At 42.8% G+C, this 18,683-nt stretch overlaps 2 protein-coding genes across 6 annotated transcripts in view; both read right to left on the bottom strand.

Moving 5' to 3' along the window:
• Positions 1-15,783, bottom strand: part of LOC130205648 (RILP-like protein 1) — a 53,584-nt gene extending 37,801 nt beyond the window's left edge. For 2 of the 5 annotated variants that reach the window (XM_056433140.1, XM_056433139.1), the window contains exons 1-9: positions 15,271-15,783; positions 13,116-13,263; positions 12,337-12,455; positions 11,691-11,921; positions 10,925-11,089; positions 9,511-9,561; positions 9,271-9,425; positions 9,095-9,199; positions 3,288-3,448 (exon numbers count right to left, since the gene is read on the bottom strand). In XM_056433140.1, coding sequence (XP_056289115.1) covers positions 3,328-3,448; positions 9,095-9,199; positions 9,271-9,425; positions 9,511-9,561; positions 10,925-11,089; positions 11,691-11,921; positions 12,337-12,455; positions 13,116-13,263; positions 15,271-15,558 — 1,383 coding nt within the window. In that variant the 5' untranslated portion in view covers positions 15,559-15,783 and the 3' untranslated portion in view covers positions 3,288-3,327. Of the gene's footprint in view, positions 1-3,217; positions 3,449-9,094; positions 9,200-9,270; positions 9,426-9,510; positions 9,562-10,924; positions 11,090-11,690; positions 11,922-12,336; positions 12,456-13,115; positions 13,264-15,270 lie in introns of those variants that run through there. The other 3 variants (XM_056433138.1, XM_056433141.1, XM_056433142.1) reach the window with 3 other exon arrangements.
• Positions 15,784-16,334: 551 nt separating this feature from the next.
• The window catches only part of lmnb1 (lamin B1), a 13,673-nt gene continuing 11,324 nt past the window's right edge, over positions 16,335-18,683 (bottom strand). The window contains exons 7-11 of the mRNA XM_056433136.1: positions 18,661-18,683; positions 18,441-18,545; positions 18,211-18,330; positions 18,030-18,134; positions 16,335-17,872 (exon numbers count right to left, since the gene is read on the bottom strand). The exon at positions 18,661-18,683 is cut by the window's right edge and continues 206 nt beyond it. Coding sequence (XP_056289111.1) covers positions 17,831-17,872; positions 18,030-18,134; positions 18,211-18,330; positions 18,441-18,545; positions 18,661-18,683 — 395 coding nt within the window. The 3' untranslated portion in view covers positions 16,335-17,830. The remainder of the gene's footprint in view (positions 17,873-18,029; positions 18,135-18,210; positions 18,331-18,440; positions 18,546-18,660) is intronic.

The raw sequence follows: 18,683 nt of genomic DNA, 5'->3' as shown, positions 1-18,683 counted from the left end.
GCCCACCTCCACCCTCCTGGAGTTCACCCTCCTTCATATGTTCTCTTTAAAGTCTGTATGTGCCGCCGCTCCCCGAGATACAATATGTACACACATAGTATACAATATGTACACACATAGTATACAGTATGTACACACATAGTATACAGTATGTACACACATAGTATACAATATGAACACACATAGTATACAGTGTGTACTCATAGTATACAATATGTACACACATAGTATACAGTGTGTACACACATAGTATACAGTATGTACACACATAGTTTACAGTGTGTACACACATAGTATACAGTATGTACACAATATGAACACACATAGTATACAATATGTACACACATAGTATACAGTATGTACACACATAGTATACAGTGTGTACACACATAGTATACAGTATGTACACACATAGTATACAATATGTACACACATAGTATACAGTGTGTACTCACATAGTATACAATATGTACACACATAGTATACAGTGTGTACACACATAGTATAGTGTGTACACACATAGTATACAGTGTGTACACACATAGTATACAGTGTGTACACACATAGTATACAGTGTGTACACACATCGAGACTGGATTACTGCAACTCCTTATTATCAGGCTGCTCTAATAAATCTCTTAGGTCCCTCCAGTTGATCCAGAATGCTGCAGCTCGTGTTCTCACTAAAACTAAGAAAAGAGATCACATCACTCCTGCACTAGCTGCTCTGCACTGGCTCCCAGTAAAATCAAGAATCACTTTTAAAATTCTTCTCTTAACGTACAAAGCCTTGATTGGTGATGCTCCATCATATCTTAAGGAGCTTGTAGTACCATATTGCCCCACTAGAGAGCTACGCTCACGAAATGCGGGACTACTTGTAGTTCCTAGAGTCTTAAAAAGTAGAATGGGAGCCAGAGCCTTTAGTTATCAAGCTCCTCTTTTATGGAACCAGCTTCCACCTTCAGTCCGGGAGGCAGACACAGTCACCTCGTTTAAGAGTAGACTTAAGACCTTCCTCTTTGACAGAGCTTATAGTTAGGGCTGAATCAGGTTCACCTGGTCCAGCCCCTTGATATGCTGCTATAGGCTTATAGCTGCCGGGGGACGTTTAGGATGCACTGAGTACCTATCTCCTCTTTTTTCTCTCCTTAAGGATGAATTTTCATCTCTCAATCACACGTTACTAACTCTGCTTTCTCCCCGGAGTCCTTGTGACTTCACGTCTCATGGGGTCATCGGACCCTATGAGACGGCATAGATTCTATCTGCCTGATGGATCATCGAGGTCTGGGTCGTGGAATTCCTGCTCCTGACTACGCCACTGTCCTGTTGAGACTCCGCCCACTGTTGAGACTCCGCCCACTCCTCCTCCCCACCGCCATCTGCCTGATGGATCGTGGAGGTCTCCATCGTGGAATATGCCTACTATGAACTATTCATACACTCTGTCATATTCATTGAATGTATTTAAACTCTAAATCTGTCCTTCTGGTCACATTACATCTATTGTTCTGTCCATCCTAGGAGAGGGATCCTCCTCTGTTGCTCTCCTGAAGGTTTCTTCCCTTTTTTTCCCCCTGAAGGGTTATTTGGGAGTTTTTCCTGGTCCGATGTGAGGTTTTGGGGCAGGGATGTCTATGTGTACAGATTGTAAAGCACTCCGAGACAAATTTGTAATTTGTGAAATTGGGCTATACAAATAAACTGAATTGAATTGAATTGAATACAGTGTGTACACACATAGTATACAGTGTGTACACACATAGTATACAGTGTGTACACACATAGTATTCAATATGTACACACATAGTATACAGTATGTACACACATAGTATTCAATATGTACACACATAGTATACAGTATGTACACACATAGTATACAGTGTGTACACACATAGTATACAGTGTGTACACACATAGTATACAGTGTGTACACACATAGTATACAATATGTACACACATAGTATAGTGTGTACACACATAGTATACAGTATGTACACACATAGTATACAATATGTACACACATAGTATACAGTGTGTACACACATAGTATACAGTGTGTACACACATAGTATTCAATATGTACACACGTAGTATACAGTGTGTACACACATAGTATTCAATATGTACACACATAGTATACAGTGTGTACACACATAGTATTCAATATGTACACACATAGTATACAGTGTGTACACACATAGTATACAATATGTACACACATAGTATACAGTGTGTACACACATAGTATACAGTGTGTACACACATAGTATTCAATATGTACACACATAGTATACAGTGTGTACACACATAGTATTCAATATGTACACACATAGTATACAGTGTGTACACACATAGTATTCAATATGTACACATAGTATACAGTGTGTACACACATAGTATACTGTGTACACACATAGTATACAGTGTGTGTACACACATAGTATACAGTATGTACACACATAGTATACAGTGTACACACATAGTATACAATATGTACACACATAGTATACAGTGTGTACACACATAGTATTCAATATGTACACACATAGTATACAGTGTGTACACACATAGTATTCAATATGTACACACATAGTATTCAATATGTACACACATAGTATACAGTGTGTACACACATAGTATTCAATATGTACACACATAGTATACAGTGTGTGTACACACATAGTATTCAATATGTACACACATAGTATACAGTGTGTACACACATAGTATTCAATATGTACACACATAGTATACAGTGTGTACACACATAGTATTCAATATGTACACATAGTATACAGTGTGTACACACATAGTATACAGTGTGTACACATAGTATACAGTGTGTACACATAGTATACAGTGTGTGTACACACATAGTATACAGTATGTACACACAGTATACAGTGTGTACACACATAGTATACAATATGTACACACATAGTATACAGTGTGTACACACATAGTATACAGTGTGTACACACATAGTATTCAATATGTACACACATAGTATACAGTGTGTACACACATAGTATTCAATATGTACACACATAGTATACAGTGTGTACACACATAGTATTCAATATGTACACATAGTATACAGTGTGTACACACATAGTATACAGTGTGTGTACACACATAGTATACATTGTGTACACACATAGTATACAGTATGTACACACATAGTATACAGTGTACACACAGTATTCTCAGGTGTTATGAATAAATAATAAAATGTGATCTGGAGTCTGGTTCCAGGGCGAGTCCCTTTCCTTCGGTCTGACCTGGAGTCCCTTGTTGTGGTTCTGGGTCGGTCCGCTGCCCCTACAGGTGCTGCAGGGCCTCCTGGGCCTGCTCCGTGTACACGCCGTCTCTCCCCGGCCACGAGCCCAGGCCGGCGTCCGGGTCCCCCCCCCGCTGCTTGTCCCGCGAGAAGAAGCTAAACCTGGAGACGGAGGAGAGGAAACGAGTGAAGGGAGTAGAGTGTGTGTGGAGTGTGTAGAGTGTGTGTGTAGAGTGTGTGTGGAGTGTGAAGAATGTGTAGAGTGTGTGTGGAGTGTGTAGAGTGTGTGTGGAGTGTGTGTAGAGTGAAGTTAGCAGTTGTGGCCTTTCAGACTGTATTATCGTTGACATATTAATTGTGATTTCTTGGTAGAGTTACTGTCAACAAACGAGTTGATTTGCTCCTGACGTTCAAAACTAAAATGTCCCGTCCGTCCCTCGACGGGAAGGTTTACATGTTTAGTTTGCGTGTACAAATATGCACAAATATGCACATATGTGCACAAATGTAGGTCATTATGGTCATTATGGTAACCATGGTAACCATGGAAGCGGGTGACAACAGTGCGATGCCAACAAAGAGCGTGAAGCGGCGGATGGAGGGAGGATCTTTTTCTCGTGGAATATGTCACAGATGAGGAGAAACACCGCGACGTAAAAATACTGTTACTCTGTAGTATGTGTGTGTGAAAGTATTTATGCACGTACGCATGTATGAAAGTACGTATGCAAGTATACAAGTAGACAAGTATGTGTGTATATATACACACAATTATCCACCACAGGGCTCAGATTTCTATCACATGTTATGTTTGCAGTGTATTAAAGTAAAACATGACGAGTTAATGACCGGTTCACAGTTATTCAACCAATATTTTAAAAAGAGCTAAAAGCTTTAGGTTGTAAATTAAAACAGAATAATCTTTATGCGTTTAGAGAGCGTCACCGTGGCAACAGACGACAAGACCACATGTACATTCTGACTGGCTGATTTTCATGATCTGCAGGCGTCCCATTGGACAACAGCAGAGAGACAGACCCACAATCAGCCAATCAGAACACGACAAAGCTGGGGAAGAGGCTATAAAACAAGCTGGCACATGCGGGGGCTGAAGAGTGACTGACTCCGAAGCCAAATAGTCATACAAGCGACATGAGGCGTCTGATTGGCTGAGTGGGGTCGTCTGGGATCAAAGCCGCTGCCACCATCGGCATAATGGCCGTGAAGATCCTGTTCCACAAAGGTAAAGACACACAGACAGGTAGAGGTGTGTGTGTGGGGGGGGGGGGGGGGGCAGAGGACACATCAACCGGTGGCTTCTCATGTCAAGTTAAACCAAGAAATCCTTGTTTTGCACCGTGGGAATTGTCTGTGTGTGTGTGTGTGTCTGTGTGTGTGTCTGTGTGTCTGTCTCTGTGTGTGTCTGTGTGTCTGTGTGTGTGTGTGTCTGTCTGTGTGTGTGTGTCTGTGTGTGTCTGTGTGTCTGTGTGTCTGTCTGTGTGTGTGTGTCTGTGTGTGTGTGTCTGTGTGTGTGTGTGTCTGTGTGTGTGTATGTGTCTGTGTGTGTGTGTCTGTGTGTGTGTCTGTGTGTGTCTGTGTGTGTGTCTGTGTCTGTGTGTGTGTCTGTGTGTATCATGTGATATACCTGACCTATGACCAAAGCATGCTAATCAATAACCGTGCACATGAGCTGAAAGGAAAAGACTGAAGACTGCCCCCGGTGGTCACATGACTGCACTGCACTGTAAACACACACTGTAACTATCTTCTCACGAGAGTCCTAATAGTCCAGGCAATCTAGCCAATTTTACCATTAAAAATGGAAATAAATGCAACAGAATTTATTTTTGCACAGAGGTCTTCTATGAAGTGTCCTGAATAACATACTAAAAGTCCTAAGAAATTACTGTTGCGGAAAAAGGTTAAATATGCAAAAATCCAAGATGGCCGCCATAATTACATAATGTTTCATATCTCCACTTTTATAAGAGACATTTGAATGATTTAAAATACGATTACACATTTTTTGGACATGAGAAATCATTTAAAGTATGTTTTGACTTGATCGGATGTAATGGTCATGGAAGAAAATCCAATATGGCCACCAAAAATCCATTTCTTATTATATATATATGTGCACTGATATGACATTTAATTAAATTGTATACTAATATAATCAAGGCAGGTAAGTATTTTGTAGTTTATTAACTACATTGAACTTTAGTAACATACTTATCAACATAAATTCTACACATCACATGAAGAGTATAGCAGAAAGGTGACACAACATGCTACTATTGTCAATACAGTGATTGATCATTGTAGATGTTACACTGTTGGAATGGGTCCAACTCAACCGTCATCATCATATGCATTTGACAAATCTGGTAACTGAGTTGGTCCAGCTTACACCACGGCATTCTCTGCACACATTTGTGCAAGGCAGGCCATATTTTCGGCATGTGCACCTTTCGGATGGTTCAGTCCTTTTTACAGCTATGACAGTTGACGGCCAGCAGTTCTGATGAAGCGGCTGGTTGGTCGATCTGTATTGGCTGGTATCGCCCATCAACAACGTTCCATCCATAGTCCTCTGGGCTCATATCGATGCAGGCATCTTCCTATTCCATAACCTAATAGTATACACAAAGGCTGTGATACTAAGAGGAGCCAGAGGTTGGTGGTAGACTTTGGGATTCCATGGCGGCGGTGACTTTTAAAACCTTGTCACAGAACCACCGGTATAAGAAGCCGTCTATTCCTTCGTCTTCGGCACCACCATACATTGACACCAATGCCTTCTCTCCTGCTGCAATGATCGCCTCCATTGCTGAATGAGATTGACTGAACACTTTGGCCTGATTGTAAAAGACAAGGTCATTCTCGATCATCTTGAGTGCCACGCCCTTCCCGAGACCAAACAGACGACAGGTAGTATTACAGCCTGAAATTGCGTGGACAAAGAGCGGGTGATCACAAAGTTTACGACCGAGCAACTCCCTGGATTGTTTTATGCAACAAACTCTCTTCTACTTGGTGGAGTGTTTCGGCTCCGGTGCCATGAACAACATGTGTGCGTCCATTTTGACATGGTGCAGTAGGAGAATCAGCAAGTCTGTGTCCTCCCTGATCAGTTCAGTGTCTTTTGTTTGGGTAGAAGCAACTGCTGTTTGAACAATTAACGCAACGCCGTTGTGCGTTGCCTGGTCTATGCTACAGCCAGTTCCATCCAGCTTGTCGCTTATGGATGCATCGCTGCTTGTTTGCTTTGGTGTTCAGGAAATCTTCTCTCTTTGATTGAATCATTATGTCACCACCGAAGTGTCTTGTCACACCAGCACAAGCCCCTGTTCTTCTCAGTTGTGTAGCATCTTTAGTTGCGGACTCATCTTTGTACCCATAAAAGACAACGACAGCAGCTCCATACGTGTGTGTGACGTGCATAGCGTACATTTGACACACACTGTCAGATGTAGATCAGCTTGGTCATGGCATGCAATGAAGTAGAACACCACCATCTAGTACATACTGGACATTTGCATTGGGTTCTCGTTGCTCTCCCTTCATAAACTGCTGAGCACATCGGCCAGTGTTGCCTTATTTGCCTGCAGGGGGAGTGCAGCTAATTCAAACAGTGCAGAGCTCATACTTGAATAAGGATAAAACATCTTCTGTCCGATAGTTATTAACCTCTGAATTATCAACTGTGGATCCACCGTTACAGGTTGTCATTTGACCTCCACTGTTGATCTTGATCCAGGTGTCGTGGCCTGGTCAGCTTTCCTGAAGACATAATTTTCTACAGATACCCCGACCAAGGAGTCTAGAATATCTTCCCAATTTCTCTTGATCGGTCAACGTTGACTCCTTTTGGGCCGTCATGCCATTGGCGATGTTGACTGCTGGTATGGACATGACCCACAGTAGGTGTTGAGTTTCGGTCATGCTTTTTCCTCGTGTCAGGCCTCCGTGCGTCTTTACGCGCCTCAGAAATGTCTATGTGTACAGATTGTAAAGTTCTCTGGGGCAAATTTGTGATGTTGGGCTATTTAAAATATACTGAATTGAAATCATTGGCAAGAACATCGTTGTGGCCTTTCCTGGGTGTTGACAATGATGCAACATCTGCATCATACCAGCCCATGCTTGTCTTGGAGAATGAAGGAATAGCGAGCTCTTCCATAAGACATCTAGCTGTGCTGTTGGATCTTCTGCCTCAAACAATACAAGGGGTAGATATTAGGGATGCACCGATCCATATCGGCCGATATTCCCATTATCGGTTTTGAACGGCGTTCTCAAAACGGCCGATCAGATGACGTAACATCTGCGAGAACTATCAGACGTTTCAATCGCGGCGCATCGCAACGGAGACGATGCGCCCGGCGAGGGGCGCAGAGTGAGAGGTCAGAGGGGATCCTCACCACCGAGCGGCGTCCCCGTCCCCCGAGTTGAATCTCTGGGTCGACTCAGCCGACTCTGTGTCTGAGCCCCTATAGACTGATGTTGACGGTAAACACATTCCATCAGGAGCTAAGAGGGTTTTGATAACGTTAGCGGAAGGATTTATGTGACAACATCCGGGTTTGCAAAGTTAGCGGAAAGAACCACGTGAAACAACATCCGTTTTTCAAAATAAGATGTCGACAAATCATACACTAGCATATAAAAGTAAACGATGAACTGTTTTTGTATCTTTATAGATCGTTTCTGAGATTTAGCTTAAATTAAGCTAACATTAAAACATTTTTACTGTACCAAGGAAGAGTTTATAAAAATAAGTCAGACTTTTGTATTTTAAAAAAAGTCCTGGAAATAGATTTCCCCAAGAGTTCCAGGAAATGAATGATGCAGATGTGTTCCATACATATCTGAAATCCCCTATAATAGCAATCAAACAATTTTAATGTATCAATTAGGACATTTTTCAAAGTAAAAGTCCTAAATGTTTAAAGAAATGTGTAATTTCTTTAATGTTTTAGTTGCTTTATATATGTATTTCCTCATAGTCCGAGGCAATAATGCTACACAATAAATAGAATGCTTCAATCGACACCGTGATCGGTGATCGGTATTATCGGATCGGCAGATACTGATTTCAGTGATCGGTGATCGGTTTTATCGGTGATCGGCAGGTACTGATTTCAGTGATCGGTGCATCTCTAGTAGATATGTAAGAGATGGTAGTGCTGGAGTGATCTTGAAGTATCGAATGTTGATGCGACCAACAGCAGCAATGTCTGCAGCGGTCACATTTGCTTTAGGAATATGCTTCTGTTCTTCGTTGGTGTTGCGTTGCAGCACGCCACTGACCAATTGGTGGTCATATCAGATTTTTTTCCATGACGATTGCCTCCAATCAACTCGTAACCTATTCTAAATGATTCCTTATGTCCAAAAACTGTATAATAGTATTTTAAATAATTAAAATATCTCTTGTGATAGCGAAGATATGAGACATTATAGATTTATGGCGGCCATCTTGGATTTTTGCATATTTAACCTATTTCCGCAACATTAATTTCTTAGGACTTTTAGTATGTTATTCAGGACACTTCATAGAAGACCATTGTGCAAAAATAAATTCTGTTGCAATTTTTTCCATTGAAAAAGTTAGTTTGCCTGGACTATAAAGGCTCTGGACTGATGGTCTTGAATCTTGAATCTATTCACTTATGGAACAAATAAGTGTAACACGTGTAAGTGGAGGGAGGCGGCGCTGTGTGGGTGTCTGTGTGTCTGTGTATGTGTGTGTGTGTGTCTGTGTATGTGTGAGTGTGAGTGTGTGTGTGTGTGTGTTCAACGTACAGCCGCTTGATTCCGGACTCCGGCTGGGCCGAGGAGCGGGAGCGAGTCCTCAGCTCGGGCGAAGGAGACGAAGACGTGGTGACGATGTCGTCCTCCGTCTCCTCGCTGCGAACACAAGACGCATCGTCAACGACGACGAGCCGACCGGGCGAGAGCCCGCCGCCCGCCGCCGGTACCTCTTGTAGTAGGTCAGCTCCTCCTGCAGCAGGAAGACTTTGGCCTTGAGCTCGTTCCTCTCGTGGAGGACGTCCCGCAGCTCCTGCAGCGTGAAGCGGGGCCGGTTGGGGTCCAGGGGGTCCAGGCCGGCCGCGTCCTCCTCGCACAGCGCCTCCTGTGGAGAGACGACGGCGTCACGGGGGAAACTAAGCGAGAAGGAAAGGAAAAGGAACGGAGGCGAGGGAAGGAAGTGAGGATACCTTTGTAAAATATTGGAACACAGCCGGCATGTCCTCAGCGCACATCGCCTCCTGGTGGCAAACCGTCCGCTCTGAGGTTCCAATACATTTGTTTGGCCCTTCCCTCCCTTCACGCTAACACTGTGTTGTGTTGTCAACTCAAACGAGACGTTCACAGTCACGGTTAAAGAGCAACATGAAGACACTCATGCACTGAGAAGAAACCCAAAGGACATGGATCCATGACCAACGGGCCGGGCAAGTTCTTTTAATTGCATCGTCATCTGAAGAAGATCGACCTCAACTGATGAAGGTTGACTGAGAAAAGGTTCAGGGAAATATCCAAAACACTCGTCTTCCAAACAAACGGCAACACTAGCATTTCAGCTAATTAGCTCATATATATAGATCTAATTAGCTAATATATATATAATTAGCTAATATATATATATATATATATATAATTAGCTAATACATATATATATATAATTAGCTAATATATATATAATTAGTTAATATAATATAAATATAATTAGCTAATATATATATGTATAATTAGCTAATTATATATATAATTATATATTAGCTAATTATATATATATAAATATATAATATATATTTATAAATATATAATTATATATATAATTAGATAATATATATATTATATAATTAGCTAATATATATACTGTATATATATATATATAATTAGCTATCTAATGTCTGTGTGTCTTGTGTTGTGCTGCTGCTGTCTGGCTGTTAGCCGTGTGTGAACTCAACTTAATGTAATAAATGATAACGTGCATGAGAGATGTGACGGAGAGACACTGAGCAGATTTAACCTTCCTCACATTAACGGGTAGAAAGTAAACAAGTCTCTATAGTCCATCATTTGAGGTCCTGGAGCTCTTTTAATGACCTCATCTTCTTCTTCTACAGTCATTTAAATGGCACTTGCCTGAAGAACGATGTCAACAAATCAACTTCCATGAGTCACGTGACCGTAGCGGGCGCACGCCGTGCATTAGTATTCATTTTCTGTTGAAATCCGTGCGGAAAACTCGATGCGTCGACAAACACGTCACGAATGCATCCGTGGATTCAAAGTGACGCAATCTGATTGGCCGGATGGAAACCAGCAGAGCAGCATCATGCGGTTTCAACCAGCATTCATACAGTCAGCGCTTCAGGTTCACGGTGCATTCAGGGACAACTTCAAGTGCTGTTAGAGGCCGAGCTAAGTTTAGAAAGGTCGTCCAGAAGGTCTCGCCCAGTTGGCCGACACTCTTTGCCCTTTAGCCCCCCGCGGGTTGAGCTAACGGGGCGCACTCATGTTAGTCCACGAGCTCGTTGTGTTTCTATTGGTTGTTGTTCTCGGGGGGCGGGGTTAAGGGTCAATCACAGCACTCTGGGTTGCTAGCGAGCACGTCCGTATTACCCAAAGCAACACCGCCTCTTCCTCCTCGTCCTCATCCTCGTGGCCCTCTGGGCTGAGGGAACCGGGCGGTCGGGCCGAGGACGGGTCCGACCCGCCCAGCACCGGCTCAGAGGACCCGGGTCTGTCCGACCCGCCCTCGGCCCCCAGAACCACAGCTTGACCACGCTGGTGGGGCAAGAGACACGTTTACCTCCTTTGACCAGATGCTTTTATTGACTCATGCACTGTAATTGTAATTGTAATTAGTTGTAAAATACAAGTGAACAGACCTACATTATAAATATAAATAATAGGACTGGCCTGCGTAGATGCATTTATATTTATAAGCATATTTTAACGTCTAACCTCAAGGAATGGTTTAAGTACTTTTTGGAAAATAAGCGTATTAGTTTTTTGCTGAAAAATCATCGACGGTTAGCGTAGCTTAGCATAAAGACTGGAAACAAAGGGAAACAGCTAGCCTGGCTCAGTCCAAAGGTAAAAAAAGAATATTCCAGAAACATTATATTATTATTAAAATATTATTACATTATATAGATGTTATGTGGTGGAAAGAAATGTCTCTTCTACCTGTGAGTCTTTAAGCTAAGCTAACGGTCTCCTGGCTGTAGCTTAATGCTGAACATACATGATTGTTGTATTGATGTTAATCTCAGCAAGAAATTAGGATTATTATTTTGCGGTTTCTTTCTAAACCTAAAACTAATTTCAACATTAATTCCGGACTAAACCCTCGGATGAATCTTTTCTTGGTTCCCTGTGGTACCTCTGCCGGTGAGGGTTCCTCAGGGTTCTTGCCGGGCAGGTCTCCCTGAAGCCGTTCCCTCAAACGGGCGACTTCCTGCCGCAGGGCGCCGACTTCCTGCCCCCGCGTCTGAGCGCCGGCCTCCAGCTCCACCTTCTGCTCGATCAGCGATTTCCCCTGAGCCTCCATCACGGAGATCTTATGGCGCAGGTCGTGGTTGATCTTCATGAGGCGAGACTGCTGCTGCTGGAGCTGACAGAAGCAAGGGATTATGGGTAAATCATCAAGGATATTTGATGTTGTAATGTATAAACCCACAGTATCGTGTATGTTGTGCCCAGAAATTTAATATTAGTATCATGACCACAAACATTCTCATTTTAAATAAAGGAATATCATATCATATCATATTTCACTAAAAATTACATCAAAATACAGGCGTCCCTATAATATAGACGAGAAATACACATTATTAATTCTATAAAAATCAATTAATCACATTTTTAGAGAGTTAAACAGACCGATTTCTTCGCTCAGCTCGTGTCATGTGATCTCGCATTGCGTTAATAAAACCTCTTGTCCCCACATTAATTTAAATATGACATTTAAGAAGCCAGAGTGTAAAGTCAGTAAAGTAGAGAATCATCACGGCCGGACGGCGCCTTACTGCTTCCACGTCCTCGTTTTTCAGCGTGAGCTCGCGGTCCTTGGCTCGGATCTCGTCCCTCTGCTTGTCCACCACCTCCTTCAGCTTCTTCATCACCTGCCGCTCCCTCTCCGTCATACCTGGAGACACGAGAAGATCGTTCAATTCTTTATTAACATGTTTTTATTGGGGGAGGAAAGTCATTTAGCTGGACAGGGGGACCCTATATTTGTGTGCAAATGTGTGTGTGTGTGTGTGTGTGTGTGTGTGTGTGTGTGTGTGTGTGTGTGTGTGTGTGTGTGTGTATGTGTGTGTGTGTGTCTCTAGTGAAACCAGGCTGGGTCATGTTGATGTAAATGAGGGTTAGCCACCTCTAAAAACATCCTCCATTGCATATATTTTAAACAGTGTCACTTGGTGGTGGTTTGTTTTATCACACAGAAGGAGCGTCTCCACTGGGATAGAAAAACATTCAGAATTTGAGGAATATTTAAACTTGAGTTCATATTTTGGTTCTCAGGACTCCCCAAAAATGTCTGTGATTAAAAGTATGCTGTTATGCAATTCTGAAGAGGTGTCCCCACGCAACACCTCCTAGTCAAGGTCCTCACGGGGCGGCCATTACAAGTATGTGTGTGTGTGTGTGTGTGCAGCAGGTGTCCCTGTACACTGAGGCTGGTCTGTCCACAGAGTGTCGGGGTGACTGTCCTCTGTGTGAGACCACCAGAGACTGGCTCGCTGTCACACACAAGAGAAGGCTTCCTTTGTGTGTGTGTGTGTGTGTGTGTGTGTGTGCTCACCCTCGTGCCTCTGCAGGTCCTCCTCGCTCATGGGGTCCTTGTTGGCCATGTTGGTGAGCAGGCTCTGGTTCTCCTCCTGCAGCTGGGCGATCTGGGTGAGCAGGTCCTGAGCCTCTCCTCTCCACACGTCCTCCACCAGCTCCAACTCCTGCAGCACATTACGATGACGTCATCACGGGGAGCATGATGGAGCATGATGGAGCATGATGGAGCATTATAGAGCACTATAGAGCATTATAGAGCATGGTGGAGCATTATAGAGCATGATGGAGCATGATGGAGCATTATAGAGCATTATAGAGCATGATGGAGTATGGTGGAGCATTATAGAGCATTATAGAGCATGATGGAGCATTGTGGAGCACGTTGGCTACTCCATTCGTAGAGACGACCTTGTCTACGTCCTTAAAGACGACCTTGTCTACGACCTCGTCTTCGTTCGCAAAGACGACCTCGTCTTCGTTTCGCAAATACATCCTTGTCTACTTCCATAGAGACGACCTTGTCTACGACCTCGTCTTCGTTTCGTAAAGACGACCTCGTCTTCGTTTCGTAAAGACGACCTCGTCGACCTCGTCTTCGTTTCGTAAAGACGACCTCGCCTACCACTGCAAAGACGACCTCATTATACATGTTTCCTCTCTGGTTTTGGATGCATTGTCTAATTCTCTTCTTCTAACGACTCGTTGGTCGAGCCGCACAGGGACACTGTGCCGGAGTTCATCAGAGAACCAGGAGCACTTCATCACCTCGGGAGTTAATCAGTGATCTGCATCACGAGAAACTTACACATCAACTAAACACAGATAATGATCTGTTTGTTTGTGTTGTGACTTTGGAAAGACCAAAGATCACAAACAACAACACAAACAGTTCTGAGAGGTGAAATCCACCGTTTAGTGAATGAGTCTGTTGGCCTTGAAGAGATCAGAGACAACGGAAAGTGTCTCTAGAAGTCCTTCTGTAGAGCCGGTATAGAATCTGTTGGGCCTCTAGGACATCACAGCAGAACTGGTTCTTATATTCAACTCGCTGTCGTAGATACTTTGATGACTAATTTCAAACAATAAATCACACGCTCGACGAATATAACTGGAGGGTGAAGAGTTTCCAGCTGAGTCAGGGACAAACTTCCCGTTGGCTGTTCATCGTCTAAACAAACAGGAAGTGCATCCGAATGACTCGGACCAATCAACCCAGAAACTGTCCAGAGGAATTCTCACTCATTTCCTAAAGTTCTACGAACCATAAATAAATTGATCAATAAAAACATCTGGCAGATGAATCCAGGTGAAGATGAACTCCATCTCAACCAATCAGAAGAGTAAAATGTATAAATATTGTTGCATATATAAATATAGATATTTATATAAATTCATATTTATATATATTTAAATAAATATATATTTATATATAGATATTTATATATACAGTATATATAAAAGTATATATATATATAAGTATATAAAAGTATATATATATATATATTTATATACTAAAAGCAACAGGAACTCAACATGTGTGATTTAACCTGAGGAAGTTATCAGATTATTTACTCAAGTAAAAGTACCACTGCTCAACCAATCAGAAGAGTAAAATGTATAAATATTGTTGCATATATAAATATAGATATTTATATAAATTCATATTTATATATATTTAAATAAATATATATTTATATATAGATATTTATATATACAGTATATATAAAAGTATATATATATATAAGTATATAAAAGTATATATATATATATATATTTATATACTAAAAGCAACAGGAACTCAACATGTGTGATTTAACCTGAGGAAGTTATCAGATTATTTACTCTAGTAAAAGTAGCACAGCTCAGCCTTTAACTCAACATCCAGTGTCATTAGTGAGGCCAAGTCCCCAACGCCACTGTATTATACATACAGGACTGTCTCAGAAAATTAGAATATTGTGATAAAGTTCTTTATTTTCTGTAATGCAATTAAAAAATTATTAAATATTAAAAGAATAAAAGGCTTGCAATATTTCAGTTGATTTGTAATGAATCCAGAATGCATGACATTTTTGTTTTTTTAATTGCATTACAGAAAATAAAGAACTTTATCACAATATTCTAATTTTCTGAGACAGTCCTGTATATGTTATATTCACGTGTCTCCAGACCTTCCGGTGCCTGCGCTCCTTCTCCAGCCGCTCCAGCCGCTCCAGCCGCAGCTTGTCCAGCTCCAGCCGCAGCTCCTCGGCCTCCGGCCGGACGCAGCCGCGGCTCACCATCACCTCCAGGATCTCCAGCACGCGCACCACTTTGGGCATGAGGCGGGACAGCGCCTCGCAGCCGTGCTGGTCGATGATCCGCTCGAACTCCTGGCCCACCACCGCGGCGATGTCGTACACGTCCATCACCGTGAGGTCCGCGACGTTCTTCTCCAGGGCCGAGCCGGGGTCCTCCATGTCGGGGGGCGTCCCGAACTTCCTCCCGCTGGAAGGACAGTCCCGTTAAAGTTGAGCGCAACTCTTCCGCTGTGACGTTAAACTACAGACACGTAGGACGTTTATCGGCATTAAAAGACACCGTAACTATCGTTAGTCCATCTCGAACGACTGAGGGCCGGTAGTTTGATTTATTTGGGGTAAATATCGGCTGCGGCCCATCGCTGTCCCGACTGTCCGCTTCTCCTAGCTAGTGGATCGTCAAGTCCGCCATCTTGGAGCATAGCATTTCCGCCTTAACGTTTCAAAATAAAACCAATGTTTTTATTTTTACAGTACTCGTCCTTTAAGTGTAGAACAGTCCCGTTAAAGTTTAGCGCAACTCTTCCGCTGTGACGTTAAAACTACATTCATGTATAACGTTTATCGGCATTAAAAGACACCATAACTATCGTTTATCCACCTCTACGACTGAGTCCCGGCCGGTAGTTTGATTTATCGGCTGCGGCCCGTCGCTGTCCCGACTGTCCGCGTCTCCTCGCTAGTGGATCGTCAAGTCCGCCATCTTGGAACATAGCATTTCCGCCTTGACGTTTCAAAATAAAACCAATGTTTTTATTTTAACGGTACTTGTACTTTAAGCGTTTCTATTTTAAAATGAAGAGAAATGCATTTCCTTTAGAAATTCTAAAACATAAGCAATGTTTTTAGATGTTTTACATTTGAGTACGTAATTACACATCAGTTGAAGATTTGAACCGTTCCATTGATGCACGAAAAACAAAGTCAAACTCAAGTACAGGAGAAAACTTCTTTTAATCATTCAACTAAGATGATAACAGGCCGAGCATGCATAGCAACACAACACACAAAGTACTTCAAAACACTTCAAATATCAAAAGAATACAATTAGGGCTGGGCACATTAACGCATTAATCTTGCGTTAACGCATCAATTAATTAACGCCGACAATTATTTTATCGCGCGTTAACGCATGTTTTATTATTTATTTTATTCTTGTAAAAGTTTGTTGCTCACAGGCTTTTATTTTGTAAAAGTCTGCTTCTGATTGCTGCGGAACCGGAAAAGAAAGTCATTCGCGGTTTAACAAACATGGAGAGGAGTACGGAGATTTTAAATGGCCATTTTCAATTTAAAGTTCTTAAAGACGGCGGAGTCGACAGAAACAAAGTCATATGTAACACTGCCAAGATGAATCGTCTTATCACCGGAGTACTTCCAGTCTTAAATATCACTGGACATCCCTCGGTGACCACAATGACCTCGGAGTGACTGAGCATTATATTGATGAGAAGTGGGCGCTGCATTCACATGCCCTGACTGATGAACAGAGGAGACATTCTGCTGACACTTTACTGAAGTTGCACAGCAGTGGAATGTGTCAAATAAAGTCACCACACTGAGCACAGATAGAGCACCAGAGATGATCGCTGCTGCGAGACGACTGCCTTTGATCATGTCCCTGCTTCACAGTCTCCAGCGCTCTGTCAGTGTCTCTGCATCACTGCGTTTGACAATGTCCTGACAGATTTTATGGCACTTTAGTTCATATGGCAGAACATTTAAAATAGAAGTGCGCTATACACTACTTTTGAATTAATTATTGGATTTTGCGTATACAAATGCGATTAATCAGGGAAATCATGCGATTAATCGCGATTAAAAATTGTAATCGTTGCCCAGCCCTAAATACAATCAACACTTCTCATTTCGCGGTGGCCCCCGGGGGCATCAGTCCTCCGTCTTATGAATACAATCAAACAATAAAACGCTATTTCATTTCTTTTGTCTAAGAATTCTAAAAGAATGATTGAACAATGAACAGATTACAATCCGTCCGATTCTAATGTATTTCTTCCTGACACTTGTACTTTCAGTGCTTAGTCAACTTATTTAAATACACGCGGGTAGTGGGATCAAGTCTCCAGCACCCTGCCGCTTTTCTTGCATCAGTAATATAATAAGATAAACAAAATTAAAATCCATTAAAAAGGAAAATCGCATACTCGTTTTTTTTTTTTTTTTTAAAGACACAAGTCGGTCCTCGAGTTTAAACGTGGTTTAAAAAAACTAAACCGGAACTACAAATACAAACAGTGTTCGAACAGCAGGTGAAAATACATCTCCCAAAAAAGCAGTTTAGAATTTGTTTTCTATCAACAAGAGAAATAAAAACCTATTTCTTTCTTGTGAATACGCTACAAAAAATAGAAAAATAGTTCTAGTGTTAGAGTTGGCAGCAGACTGGGCTCAGGGGGGTGGAGGCGGTGCTTCACATGACGGAGCAGCCCCTCTTGGCGGTGCGAGGGTCTCCCTGCACAGAAACAACGCAAGATAAACGTCAACTTCCTGTTTGAGCTTTTATTCTGAAATGTGTCATATGCAAACAAACAAATGCACATTTAGTCGTCGACTGTTCACATAAATCCCAGAGCCGCTCTGACACACGGACCTCAGGCCGATCGTCTCACCTTCTGGTGGAAGAGTTCTTCATCGACGGCCTCCACGCCATCGTCCTCCTCCTCTTCTTCTTCTTCAATTGCCGTCTTGTATGTTGTGATTCTCTTTGCCACATTCTGCCACACACACACACACGTTAAATCTCACCAACGAGCCGACTCTCCAGAGCAGGAGTGCGGCTGGCGGTCTCACCTCTCCCTGAGGGTTGACGAGCCCCACCTGGACGTCCACCCCGGCCCCCCAGGAGGAGTGGCTCTTCCACACCAGGTCTGTGGGCGGCTTGGAGCTCACGCCGGCATCGCACGCCCACACCTGCACACGGCCCAAAAGTCACTTCACATTCCACACGACCGGAACCGGCATCGCGCTCGACTCGGTGTTCAGGGCGACGTCGCCCCTAAAAACAAACGGACGACTCTCACCGTGACCTTGTGGCCGCCCTTCAGGACGAATTTGGGCGTGAACTTGTAGGTGGCGGTGTCCTTTCCGATCGTCTTCATCATCTCGTAACCGACCATCGCCTGGTCCTGAACACAAGGAACGCGTCAGTCAGTTCTACCGGGTCTCCACGAACCCTCGAACCCTCCCATGGGAACAGCCCCCCCCCCTGGAGCCAGAATGGAATGATCCACAGAGCCTCACCTCGTCTCCGTTGTTGTGGAGGC

Source organism: Pseudoliparis swirei, chromosome 15, assembly GCF_029220125.1.
Source record: "Pseudoliparis swirei isolate HS2019 ecotype Mariana Trench chromosome 15, NWPU_hadal_v1, whole genome shotgun sequence".
Lineage (NCBI taxonomy): Eukaryota > Metazoa > Chordata > Actinopteri > Perciformes > Liparidae > Pseudoliparis > Pseudoliparis swirei.
Note: the sequence above shows the minus strand (reverse complement) of the source record. Positions and strands in the feature narration are given on the sequence as shown.